At 40.9% G+C, this 23373-nt stretch overlaps 1 protein-coding gene across 1 annotated transcript in view; it reads left to right on the top strand.

The window, feature by feature from the left end:
- Positions 1–23373, top strand: part of LOC110531945 (metabotropic glutamate receptor 7) — a 229185-nt gene that overhangs the window by 4980 nt on the left and 200832 nt on the right. Inside the window, exon 2 of the mRNA XM_090184203.1 lies at positions 2457–2599. Coding sequence (XP_090040329.1) covers positions 2474–2599 — 126 coding nt within the window. The 5' untranslated portion in view covers positions 2457–2473. The remainder of the gene's footprint in view (positions 1–2456; positions 2600–23373) is intronic.

Here is a 23373-nt window from a genome sequence, read left to right as displayed (position 1 = left end):
TCATAGGATATTTATTTTTTATCAGGATATTTTCCATGTGTAGGCTGAAATGTTTTTATGTGTTGACCTTATGTAGGTTGTTATTACATAGTTGGCAATGGCAATAAAAGTTACTATTAGATTTGTATAATGTTCATGTGGTTTTAGATAGAATGTAGATTAACCACCTACAGTGATTTTGAGATACATTTTTTCCACAAAAATGTGCATATGAAAATCATAACTGGCATGCAGATTGGTTGAAATGGCAAGATTAATTGGCACTCCAAATGGAAAAGGTTGCCGACCGCTGGTGTAGCCTATTACCAGCAACTTCAGGAGCATAACGGCAGAACCTGCTAAGGCCAGCAGTGAGAGAAGGGGGACTGGGAACAGTTTTTTTCCTCCTGGTTAAGCTATCTTGATCTCTGGATCCCTCTTGAGTCATTTATGTGTCTTCATTATTTAATCAAACAGCGAACTTAAAGCATAAGAACAGTTAAGCACATATCCCTGCTAGGTTATGTTCCCTCCACTTCTAAAACCAAAGTTGCACCTCTGGTCATAATACCCATAAACCTAGGTGTCAAATAGGGAAATGTTTCCAATAGTTTTTCCACCATTTTATGAAGGCTTACCCTGGTGTGACGTTTCGATAACCCTGTAAATATCTCTCGGACATCTCCCTCACATGAACTGTAACTCGTTGAAATTGTTACATGTTGCTGTTGGTTTAATTTCGCTTAACAAATAACATAAGTTACGTGGAAATAGTAGACATTGACATTTTTCATGACCCTTCCACTGTCCTCCTAGACATACAACATCCCTCAGTCAAGTACTTCAAGTACAGATTCAACTGCAAAGACCAGGGAGCTTTTGAAAAGCCTCACAAAGAAGGACAGTGATTGGTAGATGGGTAATAATAAAACATCAGACATTGAATATATCTTTAAGCATGGCCAAGTTAATTATGCTGAGGATGACGTGTTAATAAACCACCCTGACACATCAAAGATGCAGTCGTCCTTCAGAACAGAGCTGTAGGACAGGAAGGAAACGGCTTGGGATACCACTATGAGGTCATTGGTGATTTTAAAATAGCTACAGAGTATGATGGGAGAAAACTGAAGATGGATGAACAACATTGTTGTGACTTCACAAAAATGACCTAAATGACAGTGTAACGGCTGTCTTGGGTGGAAGAAGGAGAGGACCAAAGCGCAGCGTGGTTAGTGTTCATCTTTTTAATAAACAACTGAACACTTCAAAAATACAAAACAACAAAGTGACAACCGAAACAGTTCTATCCAATGCAGACACACAAAGACTGAAAATAACCACCCACAAAACACAAAGGAAAACAGGCTACCTAAATATGGTTCTCAATCAGGGACAACGATTGACAGCTGCCTCTGATTGAGAACCATATCAGGCCAAACACAGAAATAGAAAATCATAGAAAAACTAACATAGACGGGGAGGGGGGTTGGGGGGGGGTACAGGATGAAAAAAATCAAGATAGCTCACAGTCCAAATCTTATAGGAAAACCTACTTCAGTCTGCTTCACACCAGGCACTGAGAGAGGAATTCACCTTTCAGCAAGACAATAACCTACAACACAAAGCCAGATCTACACCAGAGGTTGATTACCAAGAAGACAGTGAATGTTCCTGAGTGGCAAAGTTAAAGTTTGACTTAAATCTGCTTGAAGATATGTGGCAAGATGTGAAAATTGCTGTCTAGCCATGATCCCCAACACCTTGACAAAGCTTGGAGAATTTGGAAAAGAATAATGGGCAAATATTGCACAATACTGATGTGCAAAGCTCTTATGAGACTTACCCAAGAAGACAGCTGTAATCGCTGCTAAAGATGTTTCTAAAATGTATTGATCCGGAGGGTATCGAGGTATAACCGGCCCAATATAATTTGTTTTCCCACTTTGACAGAGTATTTTGTGTAGATTGTTGACAAAAAAATACAAATCAATTTTGATCCCATTTTGTAACACAAAATGTGAAGAAATCGAAAGGGGTTTATACTTTCTATAGGCACTGTGTGTTTATACAGTACATTTATATATACAGTATGTGTAATTCCAATCTATAGGATGACAATTTACTTGGTTTTGATGGCTTTTAGTCTTGCTTTGCATTTTCCTGTCGTTTTTTGTGTGATTTTGACCGTTTCTTTTCCAGGAACTGTATTCTCTGAAATAAGTAACATCTGTATGAGATTAACTTTGTGATATTTTTGTTTCAATGTGTGTGCAATCAATCACTACGGGTGTATTATTATTATTACACTATAGACCTCCTTCATTTGGATGATTGTGATTATGGACTTCACATGACTGGTAATACAGATATGCATCTGTTGGTCACAGAGACCTTCAGAAAACCAGTCAGTATCTGGTGTGACCATCATTTACCTCATACAGTGCAACACATCTCCTTTGCATAGAGTTTATCAGGCTGTTCATTGTGGCCTATGGAATGTTGCCCCACTCCTCTTCAATGGCTGTGCGAAGTTGGTGAACATTGGCTGGACCTGGAACACATTGTCGTAAACTTCAATCCAGAGCAGCCCAAACATGCTCAATGGGTGACATCTCAGGTGAGTGTGTAGGTCATGGAAGAACTGGGACATTTTTAGCTTCCAGGAATTGTGTACAGATATTTGACACATGGGGCCGTACACATGGGGCCATACATGGGGCCATACATCACTCCAGTGTTAATGCTAAATTGTAATTATTTTGCATCTATAGCCTATTTATTGCCTTACCTCCCTACTCTTCTACATTTGCACACACTGTAAATAGATTTTTCTATTGTGTTATTGACTGTACGTTTGTTTGTGTAACTCTGTGTTGTTGTTTTCATCGCACTGCTTTGCTTTATCTTGGCCAGGTCGCAGTTGTAAATGAGAACTTGTTCTCAACTGGTCTACATTGTTAAAAAAAGGTGAAATAAAAAAATAAAAAAAATACAAATCTCTTCACAGTATCTCTGTGCATTCAAATTGCCATTGATAAAATGCAATTGTGTTTGTGGTCCGTAGCTTTTGTCTGACAATACCATTACCTTGCCGCCACCATGGGTCACTCTGTTCACAACGTTGTCATTAGCAAACCACTTGCCCACACGACGCCATTCATGTGGTCTGCGGATGTGTGGCCGGTTGGAGGCGGCTTATGGTAGAGAAATTAACATAAAATTCTCTGGCAACAGCTCTGTAGTCAGTATGCCAATTTCACGGTCCCTCAAAACTTGAGACATCTGTGGCAAAACTGCACATTTTACAGTGGCTTTTTATTGTCCCCAGCACATGTGCACCAGTGTAATGATCATGCTTTTTAATCAGCTTCTTGATATGCGACACCTGTCAGGTTGATGGATTATCTTGGCAAAGGAGAAATGCTCACAAACAGGAATGGTAACAAATTTGTGCACAATATTTGAGAGATGGAACATTTCTGGGATCTTTTATTTCAGCTCATGAAACATGGTACCAACACTTTACGTTTATATTTTTGATCATTGTATATATTGTATATTACAAGAGATTTTGAAAAAATACATATAATTAAAATAAATAGATACAAATAGTAATAATAATGTGGTTATCTGAAAAGCATTTTGCATTAATAAGTACAAAAAAGAAGCTCTATATTGGTGACATGAGATCATGCTCTCTCTCTCTCTCCCTCTCTCTCTCTCTCACTCTCTCCTCCTATTCTCCTATTCTCCCTACTCCCCTAAGATATTTATCCTCCTCTCCTTCTATGTGAAGGTTTAGCTGGGAGCACTCTCTTTCTCTTTCTCTCTCCCTTTCTCGGTGGGGTTTTAATAATGAATTCTTACCTCTCTCCACATCCCTTTCTCTCTGTGTGGACTTGGCAGGAATGTTTATCCCTGTCCACTCACCTTTCCTCTGCACTGTGTGGGTTTCTGTCTCTTCCTCATCTATACCTCCCCTCTTTCCCCTCTCCTCATCTCTCCCATCCTCTGTGGAAGTCTGTTATCCCCTCCACTCTATCTTCCCTCTCTCAGAGGGTTTCGCTCCCTCTTGCCTCCTCACTCTTTGTTGACTCCCCCTCTCTCTCTTTCTCTCACTCAATCCCTATTTCTATCCCTCTCTGTGGGTTTGGCTGGATAGATGCAGTATATGCCTCTTGGTCACAGTGGTCCTGACAGCTCTGATTTCTGTCATAGTGCATTAGGTTTGCCTCCCAGCAGCCACTTCCACACTATACCGCATCGCTAGTGTGCCTATACTGACTCCCACTCACTCACACAGTGACAAACCCCAAACCCAACCTGAGCCAGCTACGGGTGTAATGATGCATTTGGATGAGGCTTACTCACAAAAGGTGAGCAGATGGGGACAGGTGATGGGTAGGATCAGGGTGGAGGTAGGATAAGGATGGGGATTGGCTTCATATCAGAATGACATCAGGAAACATGCACATGCATTGATTTGGAGTGAGATGTTTGGTATATGTATATATAGAGTGAATTTCATCTGTATGATCTTTGGGTTGCCCTAGGAAAATGGTTTGGTAGGTGTTTTGATTTCAACAATAGTGGTTTTATTTTTTAAATTTATTTTATTTCACCTTTATTTAACCAGTTAGACCAGTCATTTCCAGATGATTTTGGTCAATTTTTTTTTAAAGATGATTTTATTATACAATATGTTTATCCATTGTGCATATCACCACCATGGATGGATGAGAGAATTACACACAATCTTGTCCCAAGGCTGTCTTTGTCAGTGAGCTTAGCAGAGACCTATGAGACACACACACACATCACACATACACACATAGGGGAGAGTGGGTTATGTTGAGACATTTTTACATTCAGCATCCCTATGTCAAGGGAAATATAGTATTATTTCTAACAAAGATATCTACATATATTTCAGGATGTTGTGTATCCCTGGAAACAATCAGAATTCATGTAAACCTACGTTTTTAAAACCTAGCTTGTCCAAACAAAAGTGTAAATTAAGCATTGTGACAGGGTAAGTTGAGCAAGGTTCGATGTGGCAATTCGTAGTCAAGTTCTCTGCATTTTAAACCCATGAAACTGGCCCGTAAGATTCTTGATATGTTTAGCAAGCGCAGAATCCATGTCACCAGACAAGACTTTGTGTGTCTCTGCTACATTATCATAGCCTCGGTTTTTGAACACGTACATTTGTTTTCTTTTTGTTAATGGTACAGTACCTCCAGTGTAATTTGGTCTATTTTTTCCATCCCTTGCTGGCGCTCGAAAGGACTTCTTCCCTTCTCTCACTACCTTGGCTGCTCTTTCAAGTACCTCAAGGGGGGATAGACCCCAGCTTGTTTTACGTGTGTATACACGGGCATGATGATATCTGCTTTCTAACACATATGTAACACATTCCATATGCATGACTAGTTTGGGACACAACCATTGGGAGTCTGTGTATTGGTTGGACATCCTTTGTTGTTGTGTTTCCTGATAGTGATGGAATTAATGCACAACTAAGTTCCGAAATTGCACCTTGTATTCTACTATTTTACTATTGGGGTTGCAGGTAGCCTAGTGGTTAGAGTGTTGGACTTGTACCCGAATGGTTGCAAGTTCAAATCCCCGAGCTGACAAGGTGCAAAGCTGTTATTCTGCCCCTGAACAAGGCAGTTAACACACTATAGGCTGTTATTGAAAATGCTCATCAGTAATTTGAGACCCCCCCCAAAAATGGATAATAATGAAATAAATTACCGGGGTCCCGACCTTGCTATTGCGCATGCAGTATAGAAATACCACCAGCCAGTCTCTTGAGGTGCAAATTTGAAATGAAAGTACAACGATACCCTAAAATATTTTATTTTCTTCCCCAGACCTTGTTGTGGAATGTGTCTGATTCAAAAGAGAAATACTTTTTTTATTTCTTCAAACAATCTTTAATATCGATTATTGCAATAATGAAGCTGGTCAACCCCACACTCTGAAGTGTGATGCCGAGAGCTCAATGAGCAGATTCAGGTTACAGCTCTTTATAGCACAGTACATCCTCCTGAATGTTCATGACAAACAAAAGATGTGTAGAATTATACAAAGGTACATTGTGATATCAAGCAACAGACAGCAAGATTTACATTGCGCCAGGGTTCCGTTATCTTCTCAGTTTCGCCGCCCTTAACATACAGCTACTAGTCATTCAATGGAAAGCATGCTGTAGGTTCTATCACCAATCCCAAGAGGCCCAATTTAGTGTTGCAGACACAGATGAGAGAGTACTCATCAAACCTAATGTGATGCATAAACAGTATGAACACATCATAACCTGAAAAGTGGTCTCCTGTTGTGGATTAAGCATGTTGTGGACTTAGAACATGATTTTGAGAGTGAAACCCTGGAAAAAAATTGGGAAATACGAAACCTGAAAAAACAAAACTGAGAAAACGTTGTTTTATTGTGAGTTTTGGTGTTATTATGGCTAATAAATGTGTGGCTGCTAGAAATTCTCAGCTATCTGCCACAGTGGCTAGTAAACCAAAATGTTAAATGTTATGCCCTGTTCATAAATCAGGTCGCGGCTCGTTCCAAAACCACTTGCAAAAATGTATTTACACCTTGTTCAGTAATGTTACCTCATTAGCCAGCTAGCTAACAAGCTGGTTACTTTACCAGTATATCTAAACATTTGGGGGCAGAGGAAGAAAAGAAAAGCAATAGCTTATATTGAAGATCAATAATCATAGAAATAAATGAATGACTGAACTCTTGCATGTCCTCACTCACAAATTTCACTCTCAGACAGTGTAGAATGTATGTAATACAATTTTTTAAGTAGTGCTTTTACACAATATAGAAACCTAATTGTCCACAAATGACTTTGTCATTTAAAGAACAGGTTTTTGTATCAACATTTTAGCTTTTTAAAATAAACAAACGTCTTTACAGGGTTAAATAATAGTTTGCACAACAAGTGCTTTAAAACTAGATACAGTGGAAGTCGGAACTTAGGTTGGTGTCATTAAAACTCGTTTTTCAACCACTCCACAAATGTCTTGTTAACTAACTATAGTTTTGTCAAGTTGGTTAGGACATCTACGTTATGCATGACACAAGTCATTTTGCCAACAATTATTTACAGACAGATTATTTAATTGATCTATTTAATTTATTTAGCAGATTATTCACTGTATCACAATTCCAGTGGGTCAGAAGTTTACATACACTAAGTTGACTGTGCCTTTAAACAGCTTGGAAAATTCCAGAAAACAATGTTATGGCTTTAGAAGCTTCTGATAGGCTAATTGACATAGTTTCAGTCAATTGGAGGTGTACCTGTGGATGTATTTCAAGGCCTACCTTCAAACTCAATGCCTCTTTGCTTGACATCATGGGAAAATCAAAAGAAATCAGCAAAGACCTCAGAAAAAACATGTAGACCTCCACAAGTCTGGCTCATCCTTGGGAGCAATTTCCAAATGCCTGAAGGTACCATGTTCATCTGTACAAACAATAGTACGCAATAGTATTAACACAATAGGAACATGCAGTCGTCATACCGCTCAGGAAGGAGACGCTCTCTGTCTCCTAGAGATGAACGTACTTTGGTGAGAACAACAGCAAAGGACCTTGCGAAGATGCTGGAGGAAACAGGTACAATTGTATCTATATTCACAGTATAACGAGTCCTATATCGACATAACCTGAAAGGCCACTCAGCAAGGAAGAAGCCACTGATCCAAAACATAAAAATGCCAGACTACGGTTTACAACTGCACATGGTGACAAAGATCATACTTTTTGGAGAAATGTCCTCTGGTCTGATGAAACAAAAATAGAATATGTTTGGCCATAATTAGTTTGGAGGAAAAAGGTGGAGGCTTGCAAGCCGAAGAACACCATCCCGACCATGAAGCAGGGAGGTGTCAGCATCATGTTGTGGGGTGCTTTGCTGCAGGATGGACTGGTGCACTTCACAAAATAGATGGCATCAGGAGGTAGGAAAATTATGAGGATATATTCAAGCAACATCTCAAGACATCAGTCAGGAAGTTAAAGCTTGGAGTGGCCATCACAAAGCTCTGACCTCAATCCTATAGACAATTTTTGAGCAGAACTGAAAAAGCATGTGCGAGCAAGGAGGCCTACAAACCTGACTCAGTTACACCAGCTCTGTCAGGAGGAATAGGCCAAAATTCACGTCTTACTGTGGGAAGCTTGTGGAAGGCTACCTAAAACATTTGACCCAAGTTAAACAATTTAAAGGCATTGCTACCAAATACTAATTTAGTGTATGTAAACTTCTGACTCACTGGGAATGTGATGAAAGAAATAAAAGCTGAAAGAAATAATTCTCTCTACTATTATTCTTACTTTTCACATTCTTAAATAAGGTGGTGATCCTAACTGACCTAAGACACGGAATTTTTGCTAGGATTAAATGTCAAAAATTGTGAAAAACTATGTTTAACCTGTAGTGACACCCCATCCCGTGAACGGGACCGTTGTCATCATCTGACACTAATTAGCATAACGCAACGGACATAAATCTTCCTAGAAAATATTCCTATTCATGAAAATCACAAGTGAAATATATTGGAACACAGCTTAGCCTTTTGTTAATCACCCTGTCATCTCAGACTTTCAAAATATGCTTTACAGCCGCCAACGCTAAACATGCATTTGTGTAAGTTTATCATAGCCTAGCATTATGCCTTGCTAGCAGCAGGCAACCTTGTCACGGAAATCAGAAAAGCAATCAAATTAAATCGTTTACCTTTGATGAACTTCGGATGTTTTCACTCACGAGACTCCCAGGTAGACAGCCAAAGTACATTTTTTCCCAAAATATTATTTGTGTAGATGAAAAAACTCTGTTTTGTTCATCACGTTTGGCTAAGAAAAAGGCTACCTCTGTATTTTACACGAGAATCTCTCTCGGAGCCACCATGTGACCACTTACGCAATGTGGCCGCCTATGGCTATTCTTCAACAGAAATTTGTAAAACTACGTCACAATGCTGTAGACACCTCGGGGAATACGTAGAAAGCGTAAGCTCATTGATGGTACATTCACAGCTGAATAGGGAGTCATTGGAACGCAGCGCTTTCAAAACCTGGGGCACTTCCGGATTGGATTTTTCTCAGGCTTTCGCCTGCAACATCAGTTATGTTATACTCACAGACAATATCTTTACAGTTTTGGAAACGTTAGAGTGTTTTCTATCGAAAGCTGTCTTGCTGTATATGCATATTCTATTATCTTTTCCTGACAAAATATCCCGTTTAAAACGGGAATGTTTTTTTTCCAAAAATGAAAATACTGCCCCCTAACACCAAGAGGTTAACCTCTAGCGTAGAGCAATCCCGTATCCGGGAGCGTAATCATAGCCTCAAGCTCATTACCATAACGCAACGTTTCCTATTCATGAAAATCGCAAATGAAATTAAATAAATATATTCAAACACAAGCTTAGCCTTTTGTTAACAACACTGTCATCTCAGATGTTCAAAATATGCTTTTCAACCAAAGCTACACAAGCATTTGTGTAAGAGTATTGATAGCCTAGCATAGCATTAAGCCTAGCATTCAGCAGGCAACATTTTCACAAAAACAAGAAAAGCATTCAAATAAAATAATTTACTTTTGAAGAACTTCGGAGGTTTTCAATGACGAGACTCTTAGTTAGATAGCAAATGTTCATTTTTTCCAAAAATATTATTTGTGTAGACGAAATTGCTCCGTTTTGTTCATCACGTTTGGCTAAGAAAAAGAACAGAAAATGCAGTCACTTACAACGCCAAACTTTTTTCCAAATTAGCTCCATAATATCGATAGAAACATGGCAAACGTTGTTTAGAATCAATCCTCAAGGTGTTTTTCACATATCTATTCGATAATCTATCAGTGGTGGCAGTTGGCTTCTCATCAGAAGCAAACGGAAAAATACTGCAGCTGGATATTACGCAATAATTGCAACGGAGGACAAAATCAAATCAAATCAAATTATATTTGTCACATACACATGGTTAGCAGATGTTAATGCGAGTGTAGCGAAATGCTTGTGCTTCTAGTTCCGACAATGCAGTAATAACCAACAAGTAATCTAACTAACAATTCCAAAACTACTGTCTTGTACACAGTGTAAGGGGATAAAGAATATGTACATAAGGATATATGAATGAGTGAAGGTACAGAGCAGCATAGGCAAGATACAGTAGATGGTATCGAGTACAGTATATACATATGAGATGAGTATGTAAACAAAGTGGCATAGTTAAAGTGGCTAGTGATACATGTATTACATAAGGATACAGTCGATGATATAGAGTACAATATATACGTATGCATATGAGATATAATGTAGGGTAAGTAACATTATATAAGGTAGCATTGTTTAAAGTGGCTAGTGATATATTTACATCATTTCCCATCAATTCCCATTATTAAAGTGGCTGGAGTTGAGTCAGTGTCAGTGTGTTGGCAGCAGCCACTCAATGTTAGTGGTGGCTGTTTAACAGTCTGATGGCCTTGAGATAGAAGCTGTTTTTCAGTCTCTCGGTCCCAGCTTTGATGCACCTGTACTGACCTCGCCTTCTGGATGATAGCGGGGTGAACAGGCAGTGGCTCGGGTGGTTGATGTCCTTGATGATCTTTATGGCCTTCCTGTGACATCGGGTGGTGTAGGTGTCCTGGAGGGCAGGTAGTTTGCCCCCGGTGATGCGTTGTGCATACCTCACTACCCTCTGGAGAGCCTTACGGTTGAGGGCGGAGCAGTTGCCGTACCAGGCGGTGATACAGCCCGACAGGATGCTCTCGATTGTGCATCTGTAGAAGTTTGTGAGTGCTTTTGGTGACAAGCCGAATTTCTTCAGCCTCCTGAGGTCGCTGCTGCGCCTTCCTCACAATGCTGTCTGTGTGAGTGGACCAATTCAGTTTGTCTGTGATGTGTATGCCGAGGAACTTAAAACTTGCTACCCTCTCCACTACTGTTCCATCGATGTGGATAGGGGGGTGTTCCCTCTGCTGTTTCCTCAAGTCCACAATCATCTCCTTAGTTTTGTTGACGTTGAGTGTGAGGTTATTTTCCTGACACCACACTCCGAGGGCCCTCACCTCCTCCCTCTAGGCCGTCTCGTCGTTGTTGGTAATCAAGCCTACCATTGTTGTGTCGTCCGCAAACTTGATGATTGAGTTGGAGGCGTGCGTGGCCACGCAGTCGTGGGTGAACAGGGAGTACAGGAGAGGGCTCAGAACGCACCCTTGTGGGGCCCCAGTGTTGAGGATCAGCGGGGAGGAGATGTTGTTGCCTACCCTCACCACCTGGGGGCGGCCCGTCAGGAAGTCCAGTACCCAGTTGCACAGGGCGGGGTCGAGACCCAGGGTCTCGAGCTTGATGACGAGCTTGGAGGGTACTATGGTGTTGAATGCCGAGCTGCAGTCAATGAACAGCATTCTCACATAGGTATTCCTCTTGTCCAGATGGGTTAGGGCGGTGTGCAGTGTGGTTGAGATTGCATCGTCTGTGGACCTATTGGGGCGGTAAGCAAATTGGAGTGGGTCTAGGGTGTCAGGTAGGGTGGAGGTGATATGGTCCTTGACTAGTCTCTCAAAGCACTTCATGATGACGGAAGTGAGTGCTACGGGGCGGTAGTCGTTTAGCTCAGTTACCTTAGCTTTCTTGGGAACAGGAACAATGGTGGCCCTCTTGAAGCATGTGGGAACAGCAGACTGGTATAGGGATTGATTGAATATGTCCGTAAACACACCAGCCAGCTGGTCTGCGCATGCTCTGAGGGCGCGGCTGGGGATGCCGTCTGGGCCTGCAGCCTTGCGAGGGTTAACACGTTTAAATGTCTTACTCACCTCGGCTGCAGTGAAGGAGAGACCGCATGTTTTCATTGCAGGCCGTGTCAGTGGCACTGTATTGTCCTCAAAGTGGGTCAAATTTAGTCTGCCTGGGAGCAGGACATCCTGGTCCGTGACTGGGCTTGATTTCTTCCTGTAGTCCGTGATTGACTGTAGACCCTGCCACATGCCTCTTGTGTCTGAGCCGTTGAATTGAGATTCTACTTTGTCTCTGTACTGACGCTTAGCTTGTTTGATAGCCTTGCGGAGGGAATAGCTGCACTGTTTGCATTCGGTCATGTTACCAGACACCTTGCCCTGATTAAAAGCAGTGGTTCGGGCTTTCAGTTTCATGCGAATGCTGCCATCAATCCATGGTTTCTGGTTAGGGAATGTTTTAATCGTTGCTATGGGAACGACATCTTCAACGCACGTTCTAATGAACTCGCACACCGAATCAGCGTATTCGTCAATGTTGTTGTCTGACGCAATACGAAACATGTCCCAGTCCACGTGGTGGAAGCAGTCTTGGAGTGTGGAGTCAGCTTGGTCGGACCAGCGTTGGACAGACCTCAGCGTGGGAGCCTCTTGTTTTAGTTTCTGTCTGTAGGCAGGGATCAACAAAATGGAGTCGTGGTCAGCTTTTCCGAAAGGGGGGCAGGGCAGGTTCTTATATGCGTCGCGGAAGTTAGAGTAACAAAGATCCAAGGTCTTTCCACCCCTGGTTGCGCAATCGATATGCTGATAAAATTTAGGGAGTCTTGTTTTCAGATTAGCCTTGTTAAAATCCCCAGCTACAATGAATGCAGCCTCCGGATAAATGGTTTCCAGTTTGCAAAGAGTCAAATAAAGTTCATTCAGAGCCATCGATGTGTCTGCTTGGGGGTGGGATATATACGGCTGTGATTATAATCGAAGAGAATTCTCTTGGTAGATAATGCGGTCTACATTTGATTGTGAGGAATTCTAAATCAGGTGAACAGAAGGATTTGAGTTCCTGTATGTTTCTTTCATCACACCATGTCACGTTAGTCATAAGGCATACGCCTCCGCCCCTCTTCTTAACAGAAAGATGTTTGTTTCTGTCTGCGCGATGCGTGGAGAAACCCGTTGGCTACACCGCCTCGGATAGCGTCTCTCCAGTGAGCCACGTATCCGTGAAGCAAAGAACGTTACAGTCTCTGATGTCCCTCTGGAATGCTACCCTTGCTCGGATTTCATCAACCTTGTTGTCAAGAGACTGGACATTGGCAAGAAGAATGCTAGGGAGTGGTGCACGGTGTGTCCGTCTCCGGAGACTGACCAGAAGACCGCCTCGTTTCCCTCTTTTTCGGAGTTGTTTTTTTGGGTCGCTGCATGGAATCCACTCCGTTGTCCTGTTTGTAAGGCAGAACACAGGATCCGCGTCGCGAAAAACATATTCTTGGTCGTACTGATGGTGAGTTGACGCTGATCTTATATTCAGTAGTTCTTCTCGACTGTATGTAATGAAACCTAAGATGACCTGGGGTACTAATGTAAGAAATAACACGTAAAAAAACAAAAAACTGCATAGTTTCCTAGGAACGCGAAGCGAGGCGGCCATCTCTGTCGGCGCATCTGGTAGATGTAGTCTCTTATGGTCAATCTTCCAATGATATGCCTACAAATACCTCACAATGCTGTAGACACCTTGGGGAAAACGTGGAAAACGTAAGCTGACTCCTAGGTCCTTCACAGCCATATAAGGAGTCATTGGTATGAGGCTGTTTCAAAAAATGCGGCACTTCCTGATTGGATTTTATTCTGGGTTTCGCCTGTAACATCAGTTCTGTGGCACTCACAGACAATATCTTTGCATTTTTGGAAACGTCAGAGTGTTTTCTTTCCAAAGGTGTCAATTATATGCATAGTCGAGCATCTTTTCGTGACAAAATATCTTGTTTAAAACGGGAACGTTTTTCATCCAAAAATTAAAAGAGCGCCCCCTATAACCAACTAGTTAAATGTAGTTGGCTAATGTGTATGTAAAATTACAACTTCAACTGTATTTGCAGACTGAACAAAATAAATGTGCATATTTACCAAAGAGACAGGGCACCAGGAACTTCCCCTTTGAACACAAATTTTGGTAATTTCCCCTTTGAAAACGTTTCACATCGTGATTCAAAAACAAACAACACTGCATGTTAAATAATAAATAAACATACTTGAACAAACAATCAATTAAGAATTGCAACTCTTGATAACTCCATAAGGAAATAATGGTATCTCATAAGGTAATGGTAAATATACTAGACTAGTGTCTCTCATTCATATTATAATTAAATCCCACCTAGTGAGGTTGATCAGGCCTCACCAGAAATTCAGGACATAGGTCATTCAACACCATTAGCTTTTTCCTTTCCATTTTCTTTCCCTATCCTTTAGAAACCATAAAAAAACGTCAAACATTTCCATCATTCTGCATATCCAATTTAAAACCAAATTGAAAAGACCCCACACAATAAATCAAACACCATATTAACCCAAATAACAAATATTCATAACTGGTGAGTTGTGTATGCATGCTGGTGTTGGTGTGGTAAACCGTAGGTCATGAACAGGCCTTACTTATCTGGGAGCCCCTTTGGATACTTTTATACTTATAAAACTGCTGAATTTCACTAACTGCTCTCCCAAGACCATGCCTCAGGAAACATTCCCAAAGAGAGATAATGAAACCTACTCCTCTCCTGGAAAAGAAATTGTACATTTCGTGAGCATTCCATAACCACCGCACCACAATGCCCTTCATGTTCATGAACTAAACATCTTAAAAGATAATTTTAGGTCTGGTAACTCCAATTCTGTCGCTTGACAGAATTGCTTCTTTAAACTCTACTAAAAATTACTCACACTTTAACTCTAATCTAACTTTAATTCCTCGTGACTCCTCCTCCCTTTTGTTCATTCTAAAAATCTATTTCAGAATAAGATGACATAAAACGTCAGTCTATTTCATAATAAGACCACATAAAATGTCTCATGAGATTTAACACCCCAAGGTTTTCTGAGTTTGCCAGGAATGTTTGGCCAGATAGAATCCATTCCCCTGCATTTCGCATAGATTCTTCAACACAAAATACTTTTTCCTATGGAAAATTTTGGACTAACCTGTCTCTCATTGCTACTGTTACTACAGACAATTCTTGTTCAAACATTCATACAAACACACACACCTCCGGCTTCACGGCCACTATGGCTGGGAATTTCGTCCCTTACAGATCTCGGTGGAGAATTGCCCCACTAGAGACCTATCCTTCACGGAACCTACCCTATACTGTCATCGACTTGGCCCGGGTATCCTGGAAGGATATTGACCTCATCCCGTCAGTTGAGGATGCCTGGTGATTCTTTAAAAGTAACTTCCTCACCATCTTAGATAAGCATACTCTGTTAAAAAATGCAGAACTAAGAACAGATATAGCCCTTGGTTGACTCCAGACCTGACTGCCCTCGACCAGCACAAAAACATCCTGTGGTGGACTGCAATAGCATCGAATAGTCCCCGCGATATGCAACTGTTCAGGGAAGTCAGGAACCAATACACACAGTCAGTCAGGAAAGCAAAGGCCAGTTTGGCCAAAGGCGAGCAAAGGCCAAATTTGCATCCTGTAGCTCTAACTCCAAAACTTTCTGGGACACTGTAAAGTCCATGGAGAACAAGAGCACCTCCTCCCAGCTGCCCACTGCACAGAGGCTAGGTAACACGGTCACCACCGATAAAGCCACGATAATCGAAAACTTCAACAAGCATTTCTCAACGGCTGGCCATGCCTTCCTTCTGACTACTCCAACCTCGTCCAACAGCTCCGCCCCATTCTCCCCAGCTTCTCCTTTACCCAAATCCAGATAGCAGATGTTCTGAAAGAGCTGCAAAACCTGGACCCATACAAATCAGCTGGGCTTGACAATCTGGACCCTCTATTTCTGAAACTATCCGCCGCCATTGTCGCAACCCCTATTACCAGCCTGTTCAACCTCTATTTCGTATCGTCTGAGATCCCTAAGGATTGGAAAGCTGCCGCGGTCATCCCACTCTTTAAAGGGGGAGACACCCTGGACCCAAACAGTTACAGACCTATATCCATCCTGCCCTGCCTATCTAAGGTCTTCGAAAGCCAAGTCAACAAACAGATCACTGACCATCTCGAATCCCACCGTACCTTCTCCGCTGAGCAATCTGGTTTTCTAGCCGGTCACGGGTGAACCTCAGCCACGTTCAAGGTTCTAAACGATATCATAACCGCCATCGATAAAAGACAGTACTGTGCAGCCGTCTTCATCGACCTGGCCAAAGCTTTCGACTCTGTCAATCATCATATTCTTATCGGCAAAGTCAGTAGCCTCGATTTTTCTAATGACTGCCTTGCCTGGTTCACCAACTACTTTGCAGACAGAATTCAGTGTGTCAAATCGGGGGGCATGTTGTCCGGTCCTCTGACAGTCTCTATGGGGGTGCCACAGGGTTAAATTCTCGGGCCGACTCTTTTCTCTGTATATATCAATGATGTTGCTCTTGCTGCGGGCGATTCACTGATCCACCTCTACGCAGACGACACCATTCTGTATACTTCTGGCCCTTCCTTGGACACTGTGCTATCTAAGCTCCAAACGAGCTTCAATGCCATACAACACTCCTTTCGTGGCCTCCAACTGCTCTTAAATGCTAGTAAAACCAAAATGCATGTACCTAGGTGTCTGGCTAGACTGTAAACTCTCCTTCCAGACTCATATCAAACATCTCCAATCTAAAATCAAATCTAGAGTCAGCTTTCTATTTCGCAAACAAAGCCTCCACTCACGCCGCCAAACTTACCCTAGTAAAACTGACTATCCTACTGATCCTCGACTTCGGCGATGTCATCTACAAAATAGCTTCCAATACTCTACTCAGCAAACTGGATGCAGTTTATCACAGTGCCATCTGTTTAGTTACTAAAACACCTTATACCACCCACCACTGCGACCTGTCTGCTTACGTCGGCTGGCCCTAGCTACATATTCGTCACCAGACCCACTGGCTCCAGGTCATCTACAAGTCCATGCTAGGTAAAGCTCCGCCTTATCTCAGTTCACTGGTCACGATGGCAACATCCACCCGTAGCACCCGCACCAGCAGGTGTATCTCACTGATCATCCTTAAAGCCAACACCTCACCGCCTTTCCTTCCAGTTCTCTGCTGCTAAATTGTAATTATTCGCCTACCTCCTCATGCCTTTTGCACACAATGTATATAGACTCTTTCTTTTTTTCTACTGTGTTATTGACTTGTTTAATGCTTACTCCATGTGTATCTCTGTGTTGTTATCTGTTCACACTGCTATGCTTTATCTTGGCCAGGTCGCAGTTGTGAATGAGAACTTGTTCTCGACTAGTCTACCTGGTTAAATAATGGTGAAATATATTTAAAAAAATTAAATGACTCACATGGATCTCATAGAGGATCACCCCTACTCGGGACCTGTCCTTAACTTCATTGGGATAGGGGGCAGTATTTTCACGTCCGGATGAAAAGTGTGACCAAAGTAAACTGTCTGTTTCTCAGGCCCAGAAGCTAGGATATGCATATAATAGACAACTCTCTAAAGTTTCTAAAACTGTTAAAATTATATCTGTGAGTATAACAGAACTTATTTGGCGTGCAAAACCCAGAGGACAAACCATCCAGGGAAAACATTATTTGAGGTCACTGTTCAATTGTTTTTCTATGGGAAACTATATTTATGAGGAACCTGGTTGCAGTTCCTAAGGCTTTCACTAGATGTCAACAGTCTCACTCTTTGTGAGTGTCAAGCTAAGTGGACTCTTCTGTGTGGCGCACGTGGACTGGAGCTCGCTCCACGTTGTTTTTATCCGCTATTGAACACAGTATATTCCGTCTTAAATTTGATCGATTATTTACATTTTAGGATATCTAAGGTTGGATTAGGAAAGTTGTTTGAAATGTTTGGACCAAGTTTACAGGTAACTTATTAGATACTTTTGTCAGGTTCTTGTGGAGAGACGGACCAAGGCACAGCGGAGAATGAGTTCCACATATTTATTTATAAAGTGAAACTTAGCAAAACCAAACAATAAACAATAAAGTAACAACGAAACGTGACTACGTGGTGCACATGCACAAACACAAAATAATATCCCACAAACACAGGTGGGAAAAATAACTACTTAAATATGATCCCCAATTAGAGACAACGATTACCAGCTGCCTCTAATTGGGAATCATACAAAACACCAACATAGAAAAGGAAACTAGAACACAACATAGACATAGACATACTAGATCACCCTCTATTCACACCCTGACCTACTACACCATAGAGAAACAATGGTTCTCTGTGGTCAGGGCGTGACAACTTTGTGGTCATGTTGGGCGAGTTGGAACCGGTGTATTTCTGAATGAAACGCGTAAAATAAATTGACATTTTGGGGATATTAAGAAAGAATTTATCATACAAAAGGACCATTTGTGATGTTTCTGTGACATTTTGGAGTGCCAACAGAAGAAGATCTTCAGAGGTAAGGCATGAATTATATCGTTATTTCTGACTTTTGTGTCACACCTGCCTGGTTGAAATATGTTTTTCATGTGTTGGTATGCGGGGCGATGTCCTCAGATAATCGCATGGTTTGCTTTTGCCGTAAATCATTTTTGAAATCTGACACGGCGACTGGATTTACAACTTGTGATTTTATGAAAGTGAAATATTTATAGTAATTTAATTTGAATATGGCACCCTGCAATTTCACCGGATGCTGTCGAGGTGGGACACCATGGTCCCACTGATCCAAAAGAAGTTAACCTCTCTGGTCAAAAGCCAGGGAAAATGCAGAGCGCCAAATTCAAATTCATTTAAATTACTATAAATATCTAACTCTCATTAAATCACACATGCAAGATAACAAATTAAAGCTACACTTGTTGTGAATCCAGCCAACATGTCAGATTTCAAAAAGGCTTTTCGGCCAAAGCAAACGATGCTATTATCTGAGGATAGCACCCTAGTAAACAAAGAGAGAAAGCATATTTCAACTCTGCAGGCGCGACACAAAACGCAGAAATAAAAATATAATCCATGCCTTACCTTTGACAAGCTTCTTTTGTTGGCACTCCAATATGTCCCATAAACATCACAAATGGTCCTTTTGTTCGATTAATTAGTTGATATATATCCAAAATGTCAATTTATTTGGCACATTTGATCCAGAAAAACACTGGTTCCAACTTGCTCAACGTGACAACAAAATATCTAAAAAGTTACCTGTAAACTTTGCCAAAACATTTCAAACTACTTTTGTAATACAACTTTAGGCATTTTTTTAACTTCTTACTCCCACCCGACACGCAGACGTCCCATCTAGACACCTGGAAATGCAAATGTGCTACGCTAAATGCTAAATGTACTCGTTAAAACTCAAACGTTAATTAAAACACACATGCAGGGTATTGAATTAAAGCTACACTCGTTGTGAATCTAGCCAACAAGTCAGATTTTTAAAATGCTTTTCGGCGAAAGCATGAGAAGCTATTATCTGATAGCATGCAACACCCCGAAATACCTGAAGGCGACGTAAACAAAATAATTAGCGTAGCCGGCGCTACACAAATAGCAGAAATAAAATATAAAACATTCATTACCTTTGACGAGCTTCTTTGTTGGCACTCCTATATGCCCCATAAACATCACTATTGGGTATTTTTTTCGATTAAATCGGTAAATATATACCCAAAATATCCATCTATGGAAACTGTGTGATTCAGAAAAAACACTGTTTCAAAACGCAGCGTCATATTTTAAAATGAAAAAAGTTGACGATAAACTTTCACAAAACACTTCGAAATACTTTTGTAATCCAACTTTAGGTATTAGTAAACGTTAATAATCTATCAAATTGAACACGGGGCGATGTGTATTCAATAGCTCCACGTCTTCAAATCATGTTCGGGAAATCTCTCTTCCAAGACGTCCTGTCGGAGACCGGATGGAATGGAATCTCTCTCCTTTGTTTGACCAAGAAATAACTCCCAGGAAATTGACTGGCGACATCGTGTGGAAGCTGTAGGAATTGCAATCTGGGCCCCATTTAATTTGGTGTCCCTTAAACAATACATGCAAGTGGCGCATGGATATTTTTTTCAGTTTTCAGTGACCAGTTTTTCTTGCGCTTTTCGATGAAACACACGCTCTGTTATAGTCACAGCCGTGATTTAACCAGTTTTAGAAACTTCAGAGTGTTTTCTATCCACACATACTAATCATATGCATATACTATATTCCTGGCATGAGTAGCAGGACGCTGAAATGTTGCGCGATTTTTAACAGAATGTTCGAAAAAGTAGGTGGTAGACTGAAGAGGTTTTAACATAAATTAGCGATAAAATTGAAGACGGGATGATCTGTGTTCAATACAAGAAGAAAACAAACTGAAGCATGGTTTCTGGTCACGCACCTCTATCTAACAGTACACTTCAAGTGACCCTCGTTCAAGATGGCCGTACTTCTTCATTACACAAAGGAAAAACCTCAACCAATTTCTAAAGACTGTTGAAGTGGAAGTGATAGGAACTGCAAGAAGGTCCCTTAAATATCTCGATTCCCAATGAAACCCCATTGAAAAGAGAGTGACCTAAAACAAAAAATCAGAATGGTTTGTCCTCAGGGTTTTGCCTGCTAAATAAGTTATGTTATACTCACAGACATGATTCAAACAGTTTTAGAAACTTCGGAGTGTTTTCTATCCAAATCTACTAATAATGCATATCTTATCTTCTGGGGATGAGTAGCAGGCAGTTGAATTTGGGCATGCATTTCATCCGGACGTGAAAATACTGCCCCCTGCCACCAAGAAGTTAATGGAACCTACCCTACACCATATTTATACGACCGGTCGTTACACAATGGGCCTATTGAATAAACTTTCTAGGTCCGTATCCTATAATTCTTCAGCCTACGATTTTCATCTCCCCAAGATGTCAAAATGAGTGGAAATAGGTATAGGAACTGTGCCTACCTTGTCTGTTTCCAGCTCCTGCTCTACTGATCTGGACTCTCTGGTTTCACTTTAAATCGTGGTGAACCCTGCTCGCAGCGCCAACTGTTAGATTCTAAATCAACCTTATACATTTTCACAGACAATTAGTTAAATTAAGCTTAAATTAAGCTTATTCACCCACTGGGTTATACAGCTGAATCAGACAAAATACATATTCACACAAGCACTGATATTTAACCCTTTCTCCTATACTGAATCTCCTCCTACACATTTGAACAGCCAATGCATCTCTGTTGCTAGACAGAACCTTAGTGATATCTGTTCTTCCACACTTCATTTGATCTGACTTCGGCCCCCAATTGCTCACTCCTCCCCAACTCATGGCTGTCATGTTCACTTGTACCAGACTGTGTCTCTTCTCCTCCCATACGATCGCTGATGGCTAACAACAACATATCCTGACATAATGTAAACGTTACACATTACCCTCTCTCCCTCAGTGACCTGAATAAGTATGTTTAATATTTTCAGAACCCAACAGTGCACACACATTTTTTCTTGAGGCAAGTCGAAGTTCATTAGCCTACGTCTACACCCCTTCATCAGTGATTGGTCAACAGTACTACTCCTAGTAGGAGTGGGAATGGGAACAAGCGATAACTAGTTTTCATGCACATTTTGTAACTTGCAAAATATTACCCCAAACATCTTAGCAAGATATAAAGTTACGTGACTAAGACCTCCACAAAAAAATCTAAATTTGTAACAGATTTCTTGATTTATCTTAGATTAACTCTGACAACTTTGGGGAAGTGTTTCTGGCTATGTTGTTGCAACGGTGGCTCAAGAAGGACAAACCACAGTAATATTGGAGTATGGAGTATGCAAGAACAGGAGTATGCAAGAACAGACAGTCGCTTCTGCTAGCAGTTATACTAGGAGCGAAAGCAAACTTATGTATGAGGACTCCTTAAGACAAAAGTTTATGTATAATTGGCATATTCTTAAATGAACTGCTGTCCCCATGAAGTGCCTTCAGAAAGTATTCACCCACCTTCCCTTTTTCCACATTTTGTTGTGTTAGAGCCTCAATTTAAAATAGATTACATTTTGATTTTCTGTCACTGATTGTCCTAATGTCAAAGTGGAATTATGTTTTTATGCATTTTTTTAAATGAATAAAACATTTAAAGCTGAAATGTGTTGAGTCAAGAAATAATAAACCCCTTTGTTATGGCAAGCCTTAATAATAAGTTGGGATGGCAGGTAGCCTAGTTGTTAGAGTGTTGGGACACTAACCAAAAGGTTGCTAGATCAAGTCCCTGAGCTGTAGAAATCTGTCATTGTAAATAGGAATTTGTTCTTAACTGACTTGCCTAGTTAAAGTGTGTAAAAGTGTAAAAGTGTGTTTAACAAGTTACATAGACTTACTCTGTAAACAATAATAGAGTTTAACATGATTTTTGAACGACTACATGATCTTTGCATCCCACACAAACAATTATCTATAAGGTCCTTCAATTGAGCAGTGAATTTCAAACACGAAGATCAGGGATGTTTACCAATGCCTTACAAAGAACGGCACCTATTGGTAGGTGGGTAAAAAAAAGCAGGTTTGAATATTCCTTTGAGCATTGTGAAGTTATTAATTACACTTTGGATGGTATATCCATATACATAGTCACTACAAAGATACATGCGTCCTTCCTAACTCAGTTGCCAGACAGGGAGGTATGCGCTCAGGGATTTCACCATGCAAATGGTGACTTTAAAACAGTTTGAGTTTAACCTGTTAGAGCTCTAGGGGCGCTATTTCATTTTTGGATAAAAAACGTTCCCGTTTTAAGCGCAATATTTTGTCACGAAAAGATGCTCGACTATGCATATTCTTGACAGTTTTGGAAAGAAAACACTCTGAAGTTTCAGAATCTGCAAAGATTTTGTCTGTAAGTGCCCCAGAACTCATTCTACAGGCGAAACCAAGATGATGCATCACCCAGGAATTAGCAGAATTTCTGAAGCTCTGTTTTCCATTCTCTCCTTATATGGCTGTGATTGCGCAACGAATGAGCCTACACTTTCTGTCGTTCGCCCAAGGTCTTAGCAGCATTGTGACGTATTTGTAGGCATATCATTGGAAGATTGACCATAAGAGACTACATTTTCCAAGTGTCCGCCTGGTGTCCTGCGTCGAATTCGGTGCGCAATTGCCAGCTGCTTCTACTTTACCATTTGATTCAGGGGAGAAAGCATGTGTCCAAGAACGATGTATCAATGAAGAGATATGTGAAAAACACCTTGATGATTGATTCTAAACAACGTTTGCCATGTTTTCAGTCGATATTATGGAGTTAATTTGGAAAAAAGTTTGCGTTTTGAGGACTGAATCTATGGATTTTTTTTGGTAGCCAAATGTGATGTATAAAACGGAGCTATTTCTAATACACAAGGAATCTTTTTGGAAAAACTGAGCATCTGCTATCTAACTGAGAGTATCCTCATTGAAAACATCAGAAGTTCTTCAAAGG

The sequence above is a fragment of the Oncorhynchus mykiss genome, chromosome 9, assembly GCF_057628025.1.
Source record: "Oncorhynchus mykiss isolate SJ-2025 chromosome 9, ASM5762802v1, whole genome shotgun sequence".
NCBI classification, from domain to species: Eukaryota; Metazoa; Chordata; class Actinopteri; order Salmoniformes; family Salmonidae; genus Oncorhynchus; species Oncorhynchus mykiss.
Note: the sequence above shows the minus strand (reverse complement) of the source record. Positions and strands in the feature narration are given on the sequence as shown.